General features: G+C 48.8%; 1 protein-coding gene across 1 annotated transcript in view; it reads right to left on the reverse strand.

The window, feature by feature from the left end:
- Positions 1-11,108, reverse strand: part of SLC7A10 (solute carrier family 7 member 10) — an 83,844-nt gene extending 72,736 nt beyond the window's left edge. Inside the window, exon 1 of the mRNA XM_077452722.1 lies at positions 10,728-11,108. Within this exon, the coding sequence (XP_077308848.1) occupies positions 10,728-10,893 (166 nt within the window). The 5' untranslated portion in view covers positions 10,894-11,108. The remainder of the gene's footprint in view (positions 1-10,727) is intronic.
- Positions 11,109-16,133: the final 5,025 nt, after the last annotated feature.

Consider the following 16,133-nt stretch of genomic DNA (forward strand, 5'->3'; position numbering starts at 1 on the left):
GATATACTGCTGCAGAGTAAGCTCTGCTGTCTATAGATGCAGCACAGAGACAGAACTGTACAGAGCCCATACTATATTCAGTAGACCAATCCCTTATACTAGACCCTATACAATAGTGTGATATCCTGCCTCCCTTCTACAGATATATAGTACAGAGACAGAACTGTACAGAGCTCATGCCACATTCACCATACCTATCCCATAGCCCTGATTTCAAGGGACTGTCCCTCATTTTAAACAAAGTCCCCCTGTCCCTCTTTCCGCCTCATTTGTCCCTCATTTTGCTCTGATCTATATAGATGTATATAAAATGCACTTTTAAACTTTCAAAAAGTGTTCCCCAGCACTAAACCTTTCATTCAATTTCTAAATTGCTGCATTTGTAAATTTTAAAAGCCAATATAAAGGAATAGTAGTGGTAAAAAAAAAGCCCCTTGTAGATTTAATTAACCTTTTTTTTTTGGTTAATTCTCATTTAAGGGGGCGTGTCCTATGCCTGCATACATTTGCTAGTAGTAGGTGTCCTGCATTACCATTTCAAAATGTTGGGAGGTATGCTATCCCCTCATTCTAGAGTCTACCTAGCTTACAGTGTGAGCTCTGCTGCCCATAAACACAGTACAAACATAGCTCCCAACTGTCCCTGATTTCAAGGGACTGTCCCTGATTTGGAGCAATGTCCCTCTTTCCCCCTCATTTTGCTCTGATCTATATAGTTGTATATAAAATGCACTTTTTATCTTTCAAAAAGTGTTTCCCAGCGCTAAACCTTTCATCCAATTTCTAAATTGCTGCATTTGTACGTTTTTAAAAGCCAATATAAAGGAATATTAGTAGTAAAAAAAAAATGTCTTTGTGGATTTAATTAACCTTTTTTTGGTTAAGTCTCTTTTAAGGAGGTGTGGCAGGGGGGTGTCCTATGCCTACACACGATTGTTAGTAGGTGTCCCTCATTCCTATCTAAAAATATTGGAAAGTATGCAATATCTCCTTATCTAACTCAGGAGCATGTGTTTATTAAAAATGGTATAGAGCCGCAGGGTGATCTCTCATATATATATATATATATATATATATATATATATATTTATGGCCCAGAGCCCTCTGACCGATACGGATAAGGATGACAAACAAGGTTAACACAAACTCGCTTACTTGAACCGGACCTGAAAGTGTGCCCTGGCCTAACGTAGGGTATACCAAAATAAGGGGGCATACCCTTGATAGAGAAATGAGTAATAAATGAAATGAAAATGAAATGAAGTGAAATGAGTACTCGCTCGAGGAGTATAATGCTTGAGAAATGCCCTGACAGGGGATGGGTGGGTGGGTATCGCGCACCGGAACCGACGAGGTAGCCAGGCGAACGGGCTGGTTATATACACCACCGGGCTCCACCCATAATTCCAGGCCACCATACTGGCCTTTCCATTTATGGCCCAGAGCCCTCTGACCGATACGGATAAGGATGACAAACAAGGTTAACACAAACTCGCTTACTTGAACCGGACCTGAAAGTGTGCCCTGGCCTAACGTAGGGTATACCAAAATAAGGGGGCAAAAACATACAGGCAGGGAATGCCTTTATTGATTCAAGTTTGTTACTGGGTGAGCTTGACAAAGGCCTGGGCCATCTCTACTTGCGGATTGGGTATGTAACGGGCGAAACAGGTGGACTTCCACCTACCCAACTTTTTGATAACGTGGACCGGGACCCCTTGGCGGGAGGCAGTTGAAGCCGCTCCGATCCGAAATGAATGTCCGGAGTAGTGAGCCGGATTGAGGTGAAGGATGCCCAGGAGTATCCTGACATGCTCCATGAACTGGGCTGCGTTCAGTGGCTTACCGTGGAATGGCAGAAGCGGGCTAGTTCCTGGTTGATCGGCCAGAAGGGTCAACAAGCGGGTGAGCATGGCGACCGGGCACCAGCGGTTGTTAGTTTTATAAAAATGTATGTCCGTCCCTGGGCCGAGCTGCTGCGTCTTGGATACTGCTATATGTAGGATGAAATGGTCTCCGTGCCTGACCAGGTGGTGCTTGCATAGCGTGCGAGCTGAGGGGCTACTGGAGGTAAACTCGCCTGGCCGCAAGAAGCCGTAGAAGGCCAGGTGTATGGCTGCTTGTATAATGATACTAGTGTGGAGTCCGAAAGGTGCAGTGGCCAGAATATCGGACATGTTTCTGAAAACGTCTCCTGTGATAGGCAGGCGTTTGAGGGAAGCCGCAGGCTGGCGTTTCTGGATGCCACGCATGACGGCCCGAATGGCGTGACAAGTGAACAAGGAGGGTTCAGCAGGGTCCTGGAGGGACGTAAAATGTTGTACCCCGGCCAGGTATAGTCGGATCGTGTTGAAGGATAACGCCAAGTCCGAGTGGCAATGGGCAATGAAGGCCAGAACTTGCTTGACCCGGGAGGTCTCTGTGGAGCGAGATGTTAAGAAACGGTTAAAGGCCCTCCAGGCTGTTTGGTAGGCCTTGCGGGTATTGTCTGCGAGGGAGTGATTGATGAGTTGCGTCGCGGCTACTAGGTGAGGGGTTAATCCAGGGTCAGTTGAGACCAGTCCGGGATAACTGCTGACGTTGGTCCGGCTCCGGGCACCTGATCGAAAAAGGAAACTAAGTTAAAGCGGGAGAGGGCGTCCGCTGCCCGATTACATTTACCGGGGATAAAGGCACAATGAACATTAAATTGAAACAATAACGAGAGCTGGACCAGCCGCCGCAGGAAGGACATAATCTCCAGAGACTTGGACCTGCCTTTGTTAATGATTTCCGCAGTGGCGAGATTGTCCGTTGAAAAGGTCACTGTTTGACCGGACCAACTGCGGCCCCACGTATGGGCAGCGGCTACGATGGGGTACAACTCGAATAGGGAGGACGTCTCGGTGAAGCCCGGAATAGCCAGTATCTGAGGAGGCCAAGGGGCTGCAAGCCAGAGGTGGCCAAAAATTGCCGCAAAACCTGTGGAGGCCGCTGCGTCGGTCACGACCTGCGGTGACGAGGAGGACACGGAGGGAATGAATAGGGACACACCATTCCAGGACGTCAGGAATTCCTCCCACATGGCAAGATCAGCTATAGCCGCGGGGTCCAGGCTGAGGATATGCTCCGGGTCTTGTGAATGAGACAGTAGGACTAACAGGCGTGATATAAAAGCGCGACCTTGAGGGATGATGCGCATGGCAAAATTAAGCATACCGAGAAGGGACTGTAACTGCCTCTTGGTACAAGTTCTGGTGCGGGTGAAGTCCCTCATGACCGACCTGATGCGGCTTAGTTTATCCGGGGGGAGGCTAGCCTGCATAGTGCTGGTATTTAAGCTGACCCCGAGGAAGGTGATTGCCTGCGCAGGGCCCTCCACCTTGTGCTCAGCAATCGGGACGTCAAGGTTATTGAAGACCACCCTTAGTTTATCCAAATCCCCTGGAAGGGAGCCAGGTGACTCGACCAGCAGGAAGTCATCCAAATAGTGTATGACTCCCTGGCACTGGGCTACGTGCAGCAAGATCCATTCGAGAGCCTGCGCAAACGAGTCGAAGAGCCAGGGGCTACTCTTGGACCCGAAGGTTAGCTTAGTGGCAAAATAGTAGAGCTCCCTCCATTTGATGCCATGCCAGCACCAGAGAGATGGGTGGATAGGAAGGAGCTTGAAGGCGTCCGAGATGTCGGCCTTGGAGAGCCATGTTCCTGTGCCTGACTTGAGAATGGCCTGGATGGCCATGTCTACGGACGCGTACTTAAGGGAGAACTCCTCAGAGGGGATAAGAGAGTTAAGACTGGGGACAGAGGAAGAATAAGGCGCTGACAAATCGTAGACCAACCTAAGTTTATTGGAGAACTTGCCCTTGACAAGCCCAATAGGGCTGACTCGCCAGGTGTTAAATGGGGGCTTCGTGAAAGGGCCTATGATGAAATCCCGGTCTAGCTCTGCCTGTAATAGCTGGTCGATGGCTTGTACGTCCGTGGCTGCTGACCGCAGGTTCTGGCACTCGTGTGTAAGGTGAGGGAGGGAAATAAGTCCTGTATGAAAGCCCTGAGTAAAGCCCTGGACTAGGTAGGTGGCAAGTGAGGGGGTGGGATGATTGGCGAGGTAGACGCTGAGCCACGACACGTTGACCCGGCTTAGTCAAGATTTTCTAGCCTGCTTGACCTCGCACATGAGCCTGGGATGAGCTCTATTACATCGTGAGCACACATGGAGCAGCCTGCACTGGCTGAAATTGCACGACCCGCTGTTGTAGTTGTTACAGATGGCTGCGCCCCCCAAGGTCTTGACCGGGCGCCCCAGTTTATCCGTCTGCGGCAGGCGTACCGGCGCCGGTAGGGCCTGGGCAGTGCCTGAGGTCGATGGACCGTCTACGGGTGGGGTTGCCACTGAGCTGGCACACCAAGTCGCGGTGTGAGTAGCCGACTGGCAAATGGCACAAAGAGGAGACCGCAGCCCTGCGAAGTGTCGACAGAACAACTCGGTGTCCAAGACACTCCAATCCGTAGGTATCTGAAATTGGGAGAGCCTGGCGGCCGCCTTAGCGGAGAAGGAGCGGTGATAGTCATAAAATGCAAAACCGCCGTATTTGTACCCTAGGTCAACTACTACGTGGAGGTAACGATCCAGTTCCTCCCTCCTGCCGGGGGAGGCCGAGCAGATGACATCCCTCAGCATGCCGAAGGCCAAGGTGAACTCGGTGACTGAAAGCTTCCTGTCCAGCCTGGGGTCTTTGGCTTTGAGGACCACCGACACGTCCCCCCAAGTGTAAGCTTTATTTTCTGCCAGCTCATGAATGGATATCAGGAGTGAAGCCAGATTGACGTCCTTTCCCTCTAGGATGTCCTTCCTGATGTTGGCTGATATTAAATGAGAAGGGTACACTACTGGTGTACACCCGGGGGTACCTGCGCTGGTGTTCTCCACTGCTTGTAAAGCTGGTGTAGGAGGAGAAACAACTGGGCGGGTCTCGAGGAGGGCCACCCGACTCTGAACCTCTGACATTGAGGTCGTCAGGGATGACACCAGCGTGTGAAGCTGCGTGATGGAAGCAGCGATAGAGCCCAGGGAGGCCTGCTGGACACTATCCTCAACCGCGGCTGGGGGAGGAAAAAGGAGCCCGAAGAGCCCGGCCTTTCTGGCTGTAGCTGGGAAGGGTACACCCCTACGCCTCAACTCGGCTGTCAGCCTTGGAATGGTCCATGATCTGAAGGACCTTTGGCTGCCGCTCTCTGAGACGAGAGACGGGGACAACGGAGCCGTGTAGTCCTCGCTGCCAGCCTGGGACATGGTGGCAAAATCCAGGCTTGGTGAGCCTATTAATCCTAGGGTCCGGGTTTTTCTCCTACACGGAACCTAAGAGGGTGACATGGATTACAAGACTCGTAGGAGACTCCTAAGCAAACATTTTTTTTTCCTTTTTTTTTTTTTTTTTTTTTTTTTTTTTAGCGAAGGATACTACCGCTTGTGAGCGTTCCCTTCCCAGAAGATTCTCTTACCTAAGGAGGCACCGTCCGACCCGGTGCAGGTTGGACCTACTGAAAACTCGACTGATCTGAGGAGATGAAGGTGAGTTTGTATGAGACTCCTATACCTGCAGAGAGATGTCTAGCTAAATAGTGGAGGTAAGACTTGAAATGTGATGGAAGACATAACTGAAACGAGCTACATAAATAAAACGAGCAGACAACTGAATTTAGAATAACGTGCATATGGCGACAGAGACGTGACTTGGTTGCGCCGCAGATGCAAAATTTCCTTTCCTTCCCTTTCCCCATTTCTTTTTTTTTTTTTTTTTTTTTCCTTTTGTTTCTAACGCAAATTGCACATAGAACGTGGGGCTCAAGCGAAGGTGGACCCTGCCACGTGGAGCTCAGGCAAGGGGGTGAACCCCGCCACGTGGAGCTCAGGCAGGGGGGGGGGGGGCCTGCCGCGTGGAGCTCAGGCGGGGGTGGAGCCCGCCACGTGGAGCTCAGGCAGAGAGGGGGGGGGGGGGGCCTGCCGCGTGGAGCTCAGGCGGAGGTGGAGCCCGCCACGTGGAGCTCAGGCAGAGGGGGGGGGGGCCTGCCGCGTGGAGCTCAGGCGGAGGTGGAGCCCGCCACGTGGAGCTCAGGCAGGGGGGGGGGTCTGCCGCGTGGAGCTCAGGCGGGGGGTGACCCCGTCACGTGGAGCTCAGGCAGGGGGGGGGGGGAACCCCGCCACGTGGAGCTCAGGCGGGGGGTGAACCCCGCCGCGTGGAGCTCAGGCAGGGGGGGGGGGGAGGGGACCCCGCCGCGTGGAGCTCAGGCAGGGGGGGGGGGAGCCTGCCACGTGGAGCTCAGGCAAAAAGGGGGGGGGTACTGAAATGAGGTGTAGCAGCTGGGCGCACCAGAACGAATCGATGCATAAGGAATGCGATGGGATTCGAATTGGAGCGTAATAAGTGACAGAAATGTTATGCCATGACAAAGACTAGAATCAAGGACCATGCTTGAACCTGCGAGTGACTCAGTCTCTGGAGCACGTACAGAAATGAGGCCGAACCTTGGGGCACTTCGAAGCGAATCGGTGCGTTAGAGATGCGACGGGATTCGAATCGGAGTGTGGTAAGTGACAGAAATGATAACATGGTTAGAAGTGGCAGAAATGAAATGATTCGACATAACCGACTGGCATGATTGAAATGACTGCAATGATTGACATGGAAAGAAATGACCTGACGGACATAGTACAAACGGTATGAAATGATTTTTTTCCTTTGAACAACCTGAGATTTGACATTGCCCGGACTGCTCAATTTAGCGTGACAAGCAGACAGCTGTGCTTTCGAAACGGTTCGATCGATTCGAACACGACGAAATGAGTCGTTCGGTATAGCAATGACGTGCTACAAAATGAAGTGCCTGTCGGCACGAACGACAAGTACCGAAAAGGTGACAACGACTTCTTCGAAGAAGGGGTAGTGACATGAGGTATCGAATATAAGTTAGACGTTCGTGTAATCTAGAGTGAGTGGTTCGTGAGTTCCGGAATCTAGTTTACGTGACTTAATAACACATGAACGAAAAGGGTGCCGAAGCCCTACCTGCGACAGCCGGCCCAGACGTGTTGTACGACAACGGAAAATTCGATTTAGAGTATAGCGACTCAGACGGCAACCAGACGGACGCTGACGAACGACAAGGCTTTGTCGACACGAGGCGGACGAAAACGTGGAACTCACGAACCCGGCTCACTGTAAAGTCTTGTGGATAGTCGGCCCTTGATTTCTGACGTATCAGATATCGCGCACCGGAACCGACGAGGTAGCCAGGCGAACGGGCTGGTTATATACACCACCGGGCTCCACCCATAATTCCAGGCCACCATACTGGCCTTTCCATATATATATATATATATATATATATATATATGAACATTGTAATCTGAATTCGGAACAGAGCTCATACCAGGATTTATTATCTAACACAAGACCACTAGCTTCTACAAAGTGCTATAATGCTGATCTCTTAACCCTTGTACACACGGTCGGACATTCCGACAACAAAATTCGTCTGATTTTTTCCGATGGATTTCGTCCGAAACTGGTGTTGCATACACACGGTCGCGATCGTGATGACGTTCGTTCGTACGACGGGACTACGCTAGTAGCCAATAGCTTTGGTCTCGTAATTTGATCTGAGCATGCGTGGCACTTTGTCCGATCGGAATTCTCTACAAACGATCGGACAAAGTCCGATTGGATCATGTTGCCGGAAAATTTTATATCCAGCTCTCAAACTTTGTTGGTCGGACATTCCGACGGAAAAAGTCAGATGTAGCACACAGACGGTCGGATTATCCAACAACACGGTCCGATCTGACCTTTTCCATCGGAATTTCTGACCGTGTGTACAAGGGCCTATACCAGTGATGGGGAACCTTGGCACCCCAGATGTTTTGGAACTACATTTCCCATGATGCTCATCTACACTGTAGAGTGCATGAGCATTATGGGAAATGTAGTTCCAAAACATCTGGGGTGCCAAGGTTCACCATCACTGGCCTATACTGTATAAAATGCCACACTGCATGGAGATAACAACAGAGCTCATACCAATGATGCAGAGTGACCTCTCCTATATACTGCCCCCCTGCAGGGAGATAACTGAACAGAGTAATAATATGCCTGGTCTGTATTCTCTCCTGCCTGCTGACACATAACTGTACAGAGCTCATGCCATATTCATCACTATACCCATCCCTCATTCTAGAGTCTATCCAGGTGACAGTATAAGCTCTGTAGCCCATAGACACAGTACAAATACAGAACTGTACAGAACTCATACTAACATCAATGTTGCAGTTGGAAATGCTTCCATCTACTAACAGGGATAGAACTGTACAGAGCTCATACCAGGATTACTAATCTAATCTCAAGTGCTTGTTTCTACCAAGTGCCATTATTTACAGCTGTAGAGGGACAGAGGGACCTCTCCTAAATACTAATGCCCCGCACACACGAGCGGATTTTGCGTCAGAAAAATCTTGGATTTCCGCTCAAGCTTGGCTTGCATACACACAGTCACACACAAGTTCTCGGAACTTTTGACCGTCAAGAACGCGGTGACGTACATACAACACTACGACGAGCTGAGAAAATTAAGTTTGATGCTTCTGAGCATGCGTCAAATTGTTTCCGAGCATGCATCAAATTGTTTCCGAGCATGCATCAAATTGTTTCCGAGCATGCGTGGAAATTTTGCATGTCGGAATTTGTACAGACGATCGGAATTTCCGATCGGAATTTTTCCCGACTGAAAAATCGAGAACCTGCTCTCAATCTTTTGCTGGCTGGAATTCTGCGAGCAAAAGTCAGACGGAGCGTACACACGGTTGGAATTTCTGACCAAAAGCTCACATCGGACTTTTGCTGGCGGAATTTCTGATCGTGTGTACGGGGGCTTGACACACTACATGGAGATAACTGAACAGAGCTCATGCCGACATTACCTGTCCAACCCAAGAGCACTGTTTTCTTACATGGTGATATAGTAATGCAGTATGACCTCTCCTATAGGTGACTAGGGATGAACTCCGGCGTGTTCGCATGCTCCACGTGCAGAGCCTGCCAGGAAGTCAGCGCAGCTCTGCGCTAATTACAGGCAGTGAGACATTGCCCCGATGCACTGCTGCAGAGATCGGGGCAATGTCTCATTGCCTGTGATTAGAAACTGATTGGCTACTAGGGATGAGCTCCGGCGTGTTCGCATGCTCCACGTGCAGAGCCGGCAGGAAGTCGGCGCAGCCCTGCGCTAATCACAGGCAGTGAGACAGTGCCCAATCTCTGTAGCCACGCATCGGGGCATTGTCTCACTGCATGTGATTAGCGTAGCGCCGTGCCGACTTCCTGGCATTTTTCTGCATGTGGAGCATGGAAACACACCGGAGCTCATCCTTATTGGCTACCATGCACAGCTGCACCAGATTTTGCACTCTGCAGTTTTAGTTAATCAATCACATAGTGATTATGCAGTATGACCTCTCCTATATACTGCCCCCCTGCAGGGAGATAACTGAACAGAGCTCATACCGACATTACTTATCTAACCCAAGAGCACTATTTTCTTCCATGGTGATATAGTGATGCAGAGTGACCTCTCCTATATACTGGCACCGTGCAGGGAGATAACTGAACAGAGCTCATCCCTTAGTAATACAGTCTTACTGCCTGGTCTGTATTCTCTCCTGTCTGCTGACACAGAACTGTAAGCCCTTGTACACACGGTCGGACATTCCGACAACCAAATCCGTTGGATTTTGTCCGACGGATTTTGTCCGAAACTGTTGTATACACACGGTCGGACAAAGTTGTCGGAAACAGAACGTGATGACGTTATTTCGTTACAACGTGACTACGTTCAGGCTAGTAGCCAATAGCTTTGGTGTAGGAATTTGATCTGAGCATGCGTGGCACTTTGTCCGATCGGAATTCTCTACACATGATCGGAGTATGTCCGATCTGAGCATTTTGTTGGAAAATTTTACCAACAAGTTGGAAAACTTGGTCCGTCGGATACTCCGATGGAAACAGTCCGATGGAGACCACACACAGTCGGAATATCCGACAAAACAGTCTGATCGGACACATTCCGTCGAAATCTCCGACCATGTGTACAAGGGCTATGAGGCTCATACCACTTTCACTATTCAGTTTTGACAAAAGGCTGCAGATTAGCTGGGATAAGCAATTAGCGGACCTCCAGCTGTTACAAAACTACAAGTCCCATCATGCTTCTGCCTCTGGGTGTCATGCTTGTGGCTGTCAGAGTCTCGCTGTGCCTCATGGGACTTGTAGTTCTGCAGCAGCTATAGGTCCTCTAATTGCATATCCCTGCCTTATAGCAAACCTGCCGGAAGCCAAACACCTGTCTTGGAAGTCTTGGCTGGAAGCTGCCTTTCTGGGTCAGTAAAACTTTGGTTCAGCTTCACTGTGAGCAAAGAGACAGCCCCAGTGACCAGCACTGGCACAGAACGGTGCCCTTCGCCTAAAGGGCTCTGAGACAAGGGGGTTGTTTAGTGACAGGTTCCCTTTAAACATTTTGTAGCGTTTTTGGGCTTAAGCTGGGTGCTGCATGCGATAAGTGAGGTGACCAATCAGAATCTTTCTTGCACGTGTCTAATTTCAGCGGTGGCACCTGTGGCCGACGCATTTGGTACCCACCCGCCCCCCACCCTTGAATAAAACTGACCCTGGAAGAGGTGATGCTGCGATTTCCCTTACCTATGATGATGGCACAGGCGCTCACCAGCCCGATCTCTTTTTTTAGAGTCACTTTCTCCACGCCGGCATCCTGGCTCGGCGGGGCATCGGGCAGGTGCGGCGTCGGTGCCTTTGCGTCGTGCCCCGGACTGCTGTTTGTTGTCTTGATCTGGTCCTCCCCTGCCATGGCTCCAGCGTCCCGGGATTCCTCCTACCCAGATCGGCTCCCTGCGGTGCCCCTCCTGGCGAAGTCCTCTCCTGGAAACAGACCCTGCGCGTTGTACCCGGGAGCCTTCCCGCAAAGCATACAGTGGCAGCACACAGCCTGGCACACACACCCAAGTGCCCTTCACATGCCACTTCGCAACAGCCAGTGTCCGGGGCCAGGAGGAGGGTCTGCAGACGCGCTCGGCTCTTAAAGACACCGAGCTCCCATCTGTGCCCTCCCTTCCCCGACCCCCTCCTCTCTCCCTTCCCCCCTCCTGAATAAAACTTCATTATAATCTTTTAGCAGTTAATGCAAATATTTTCTGCACTAAGGTATTTAGTTAGCTGCACCGCAGGGCTCCGCGGCAAAATCCACGCTAATCTTCATTATATTGGTCAGGCTCTGCAAAATGCAACATTCCTCAGGGGGGTCAACCCCTGAACTGGATGACATTTCGTTTGCGTATCGTAACCCTTCGCCTCTCTTTTTTTTCCTTATAGAAAACCCCATTTCCCCCTTTTTTGAATCCCCCCTATCTGCGTGCTGCTGATCTCCTCCAGTCTCTTTCAGCCACTTCCTGTCTACATGCACCCTTTCTAGCGTCAACTGCACATCTGGATCGGCTTCCCGATAGTGACAACGGTGGAACGCGCTGATGCAAGGCGCGTGTCGGCATGGCCGGCTCGCAGTCTCCACCAGGAATGAGAACGCATTCTGAAAAACCGTTGTCACCTTGGAACAGGAAATGTCTGAAAAATAAAAAACCTTCATGGCTGGATCACCAGAGATTATATTAGCCAAATGACCTCCGGAAGATTTACCCCCGCCCCCTTCACGGCCAGGCCATTTTTTTAGGGCACTGCATTACTTTAATTGACAATTGTGCGATCGCGTGACACTGTATAAAAAATCGATGTCCTTTTTTTTCCCCAGAAAGTGATTTGATCACCTCTGCTGTTTTTATCTTTTGAGCTATAAACAAAAAAAGGGCGACAATTTTGAAAAAAAATATATTCGTTTTACTTTCTGCTCTAAAACATATGAAATAATAAAAAATAGAAAAAAAAAAATGATTTCTTCATAAATTTAGGGCAATGTATATTCTGCTAAATGTTTTTGATTAAAAAATCCCAATAAGTGTATATTGATTTGGATTTTTTTGAAGTTTTTATTTTTTGTGGTATAAACAAAAATAGACAGACAATTTTGAAAAAAAATATATTCTTTTTATTTTCTGCTATAAAAGATAGATAGATAGATAGATAGATAGATAGATAGATAGATATACTTTAGTGTCGTTGTATACATACAACACATTTTTTTCCGGGTACTCTTTACAGCAGCAATAAAATACTTCTCAACAAAACCACACATACATGAAATAAAAAAAAATAGAAAAAAAAAGAAATAACATTTCCTCATAAATTTAGGGCAATATGTATTCTACTAAATGTTTTTGGTAAAAAAAAAATCCCACGAAGCGTAAATTGATTGGTTTGCGCAAAAGTTATAGCATCGCCCTACAAACTATGGAATATTTTTTATTAATTTAATTTAATTACATTTTTTATTAATTTGTTCATTCGTTTTTTTTTACTAGTAATGGTGGTGATCAGTGACTTATAGCGGGACTGCAATATTGCGGCAGACCTGACGCTAACTGACACTTTTTAGGGACTGGTGACACTAAGACCCCTTTCACACTGGGGCAGCGGGCCATTATCGCTAAAGCGCCGCTTGTTTTAGCAAAGGAGTTAAAAATGCCCGCGTTGCGGCGTTTCCGAAACGCCTTTTAGGCGCTTTGGAAGCGCTACCCATTCACTTTAATGGCCTGGGTGTTTGGGAATTCTGTATACAGAGCTCCCAAACCGCCCCAAAGATGCAGCTTGCAGGACATTTCCTAACATCCCGCCAACGCACCATCCCAGTGTGAAAAAACACACTGAAATGAATGGGGAGGCGGATTTCAGGCGCTATTTAGAGGCTATTTCTAGGGCTAAAATGCCTGAAAACCGTCTCAGTGTAAAAGGGATCTAATACGGTACTAATGACACTGGCTGGGAAGGGGTTAACCTCTAGGGGCGATTAAAGGGTTAACTCTATGCCTAGCCAGTGTTTATGTGAGCGGTGTGAGGTGCTTTTACTAGAGGAAGAGATGAAATGTATTCCCTGCTTTGCGGTGACGTCATAGGAGTTCACAGCCTATTGCATTAGGATGTATTGGGGTGTGCACACCAAAGCTCAAACACATCCAGCGACGGATGATCATCTCTCCGGGGTCCAGCTATGGCTGATCTGATCCAGCACAGCTAATCCATCCATCTTCTGTCTCCATAGAGGAGACACTGCGGGATCCCGGCGGCCTGATGTTTCTTATATGCGGAGGGCGGGGCCACCCGTCACCTGACCCCGCCCCCTCTGACGCAAATGGGGAAGCCGGGCTTCCCCAATGATGTATGGGTGACCCTGCCCCCTCTGATGTAACGCAGGTTTCCGTTACATCAGAGGGGGGCGGGGCCACCCACACGTCATTGGGGAAGCCCGGCTTCCCCATTTGTGTCAGAGGGGGGCGGGGTCAGGTGACGGGTGGCCCCACCCTCCGCATATAAGAAACGTCAGGCCGCCGGGATCCCGCAGTGTCTCCTCTGTGGAGATAGAAGATGGATTCACTGCGCTGGATCAGATCAGCCATCGCTGGACCCCGGAGAGATGATCATCCCTCGCTGGATAGCAAGAGTGGATAACCACCGCTGGAATCTTTTTTTATTTTTAATAAAGGACTTTTTCAAAAGCGTGTTTGTCTTATTTAACTATATTTTACACTTTCTTTGTGAAATGGTAGGGGAACTTTTGTACCCCCTTACCATTTCAAACAGGGGGGGGCTTGGATCTGGGGGTCCCCTTGTTAAAGGGGGCTTCCAGATTCTGATAATCCCCCCACCCACCGACCCCCCACAACCACTGGTCAACATGGGGACATGGTGCTTTTGGGGGGGACGCTCTCTCTTGCCACCCTCTTTTCCTGCGGCCTGCCAAGTTGCGTGCTCGGATAAAGGGTCTGGTATGAATTTTTAGGGGGACCCCCACGTCAATTTTTTTTTTACATTTTAACGCAGGGTTCCCCTTAATATCCATATCAGACCTGAAGGGCCTGGTAATTGAATTTGGGGGAACCCCACGCTTTTTTTTAATTAATGACTTTCAATGAGTGTTCTCTGTATTACGGGAGCTGACAATTCATTATAGCCACGGGTGATTTTAAAGGGCTTTTTTTCCTGCAGAAATGACACTTTGTGCAGGGACAGTTCTAAGCACAGGAAACATGCGCCCCTTCACAGGCATACTATAGACACCCCCCAGGTACGAAATTTAAAGGAATATTACACTTTTATTGTTTCACTTTAATCATTATTAAAGTCACTGCTCCCTAAAAAACGGCCGTTTTTAAAACTTTTCATTGCATTGATACATGTCCCCTGGGGCAGGACCCGGGTCCCCAAACACTTTTTAGGACAGTAACTTGCATATTAGCCTTTAAAATTAGCACTTTAGAATCTTTTCTCTCTGTCTAATCTTTTCTCTCTATGTCGAATTTTTTTCGAAAATGAAAATAAAGCATTTATTTATGTAGGATCTTTCGTTTTTCGGATTCTGCACTTTCGTTATCGTTTGTCAAACCGAAAACGAAAATACCTGAAATTCGGACGAAAATGCATTCGGACGAAAACGAATGCACATGTCTAGTGGTTAATGCGCTGCACATTAGCACCAATGGGTGGGCTCTTGGTCTCTAGCAATGATTGGGAGCCAGCTGGACTGGCTTCCAATCATGTGACCACTGTGACAGCCAATCACTGTGGTCACGTGATCAAGCCGACCTTCCCACCCTCCTCCCCCCGGCCATAATAGCAGTGTTACAGAGAAGCTATGGCTGGGTGTTAGGAGGTTAATATATATTCGGCAGCATGTCCATTTTATACAGACTGCTCTGAAGTAGAAATCCCAAAAATTAGAAGATAAATTAGAAAGCTCATTAAAATATAGAACAAATAAACCAGCTTTTGTTCCTCTGCAGTGCCTGTCTCTGCCACTAGATGTCCTCAGCAACATTCAACTCCTGTGGAACTTCCCCCAGCCTGTGACTGGACAGTGAAAGGAGAAGCAGCGCAGTAATGAGCTCATCTCGCCGTCACTCTACTCTCTCCTCCTATCAACATGATTTATTTGCTGAGCAGAATTAATTTGTATCTTTTATATCTGCCTGAAGTTCTGTGTATCATTTACAGGAAACCAGTATTGTAACATTTGGCTTCAATGCTCCAAGGAACGCCCACTCCTCCAGACCGACGCCCACTGCTTGCTTTAGGGCTGAGGGCTCTGGAGAGGAGTACTGAGGCCAGGGGCTGGGATGTTTACGGGAAGCTCTGTACAGCCCCCTGCTGGCCCCTCCCACCAGACATGATCTGCCTGCCTTGCATAGAGAAGCACAGAGACCCAGTGATGACATCATTGGGGTTACAATTAGATCTGCAATGAAAACAGACAGGTACTATTTAAAAATCTTACTAGCATGTTGATAAGAGGGAGGAACCAGGGACGGTAACAATGAAACATTAACCCCTCGATGCATACATGTGGCCCTGTTTAAACAATGTACTGCACTGAGCGTGTGCTCCCACGTGCAAACCAGAACACTCCGGATGTATACTAGCGATTGGGAGCTTTTCCATCATATGACAGCCAATCACAGCAGTCACGTGATCCAAATGCCCCCCATGCGCCTCCAGGCTTTTAGAACTATTAAAGGGCCGGCAGGCGGTCGGTCGGTGGGAAGAGGTTCAACATCAGCTTCGACCCTTTTGCTGTGTCCACTCTCTGTTGGTCAGCTTCAGTGAGGTCCAAAAATAACATTTAAGGTCTCATAGACCCCTGACTTCTCCTTAAAGAGTCTGCTCACATCAATTGTAATAAAAACATCTTTGCCATTCTGAAGCTTCCCTCCAACCACTTTGCATATTATTTTATATATACTGTGATTCTGTACTTGCCAAATATGCTGCAGAAATCTCCCTCCACTGAGTCTGGCTGCAGCCATTTTAACTGTGGGCAGCTGAAGCTGCTGCCTGTTCACTTCCTGGATTTACACAGAGGCACACCTCCAGCTCTGCAGCTCTCATTGGTCCTCTTATGACTCACCCCCCCCCCCCCTCCCATCCTGG

The sequence above is a fragment of the Lithobates pipiens genome, unplaced genomic scaffold, assembly GCF_037356315.1.
Source record: "Lithobates pipiens isolate NorthernLeopardFrog02 unplaced genomic scaffold, aLitPip1_a1.2 Scaffold_10, whole genome shotgun sequence".
Classification (NCBI taxonomy): Eukaryota; Metazoa; Chordata; class Amphibia; order Anura; family Ranidae; genus Lithobates; species Lithobates pipiens.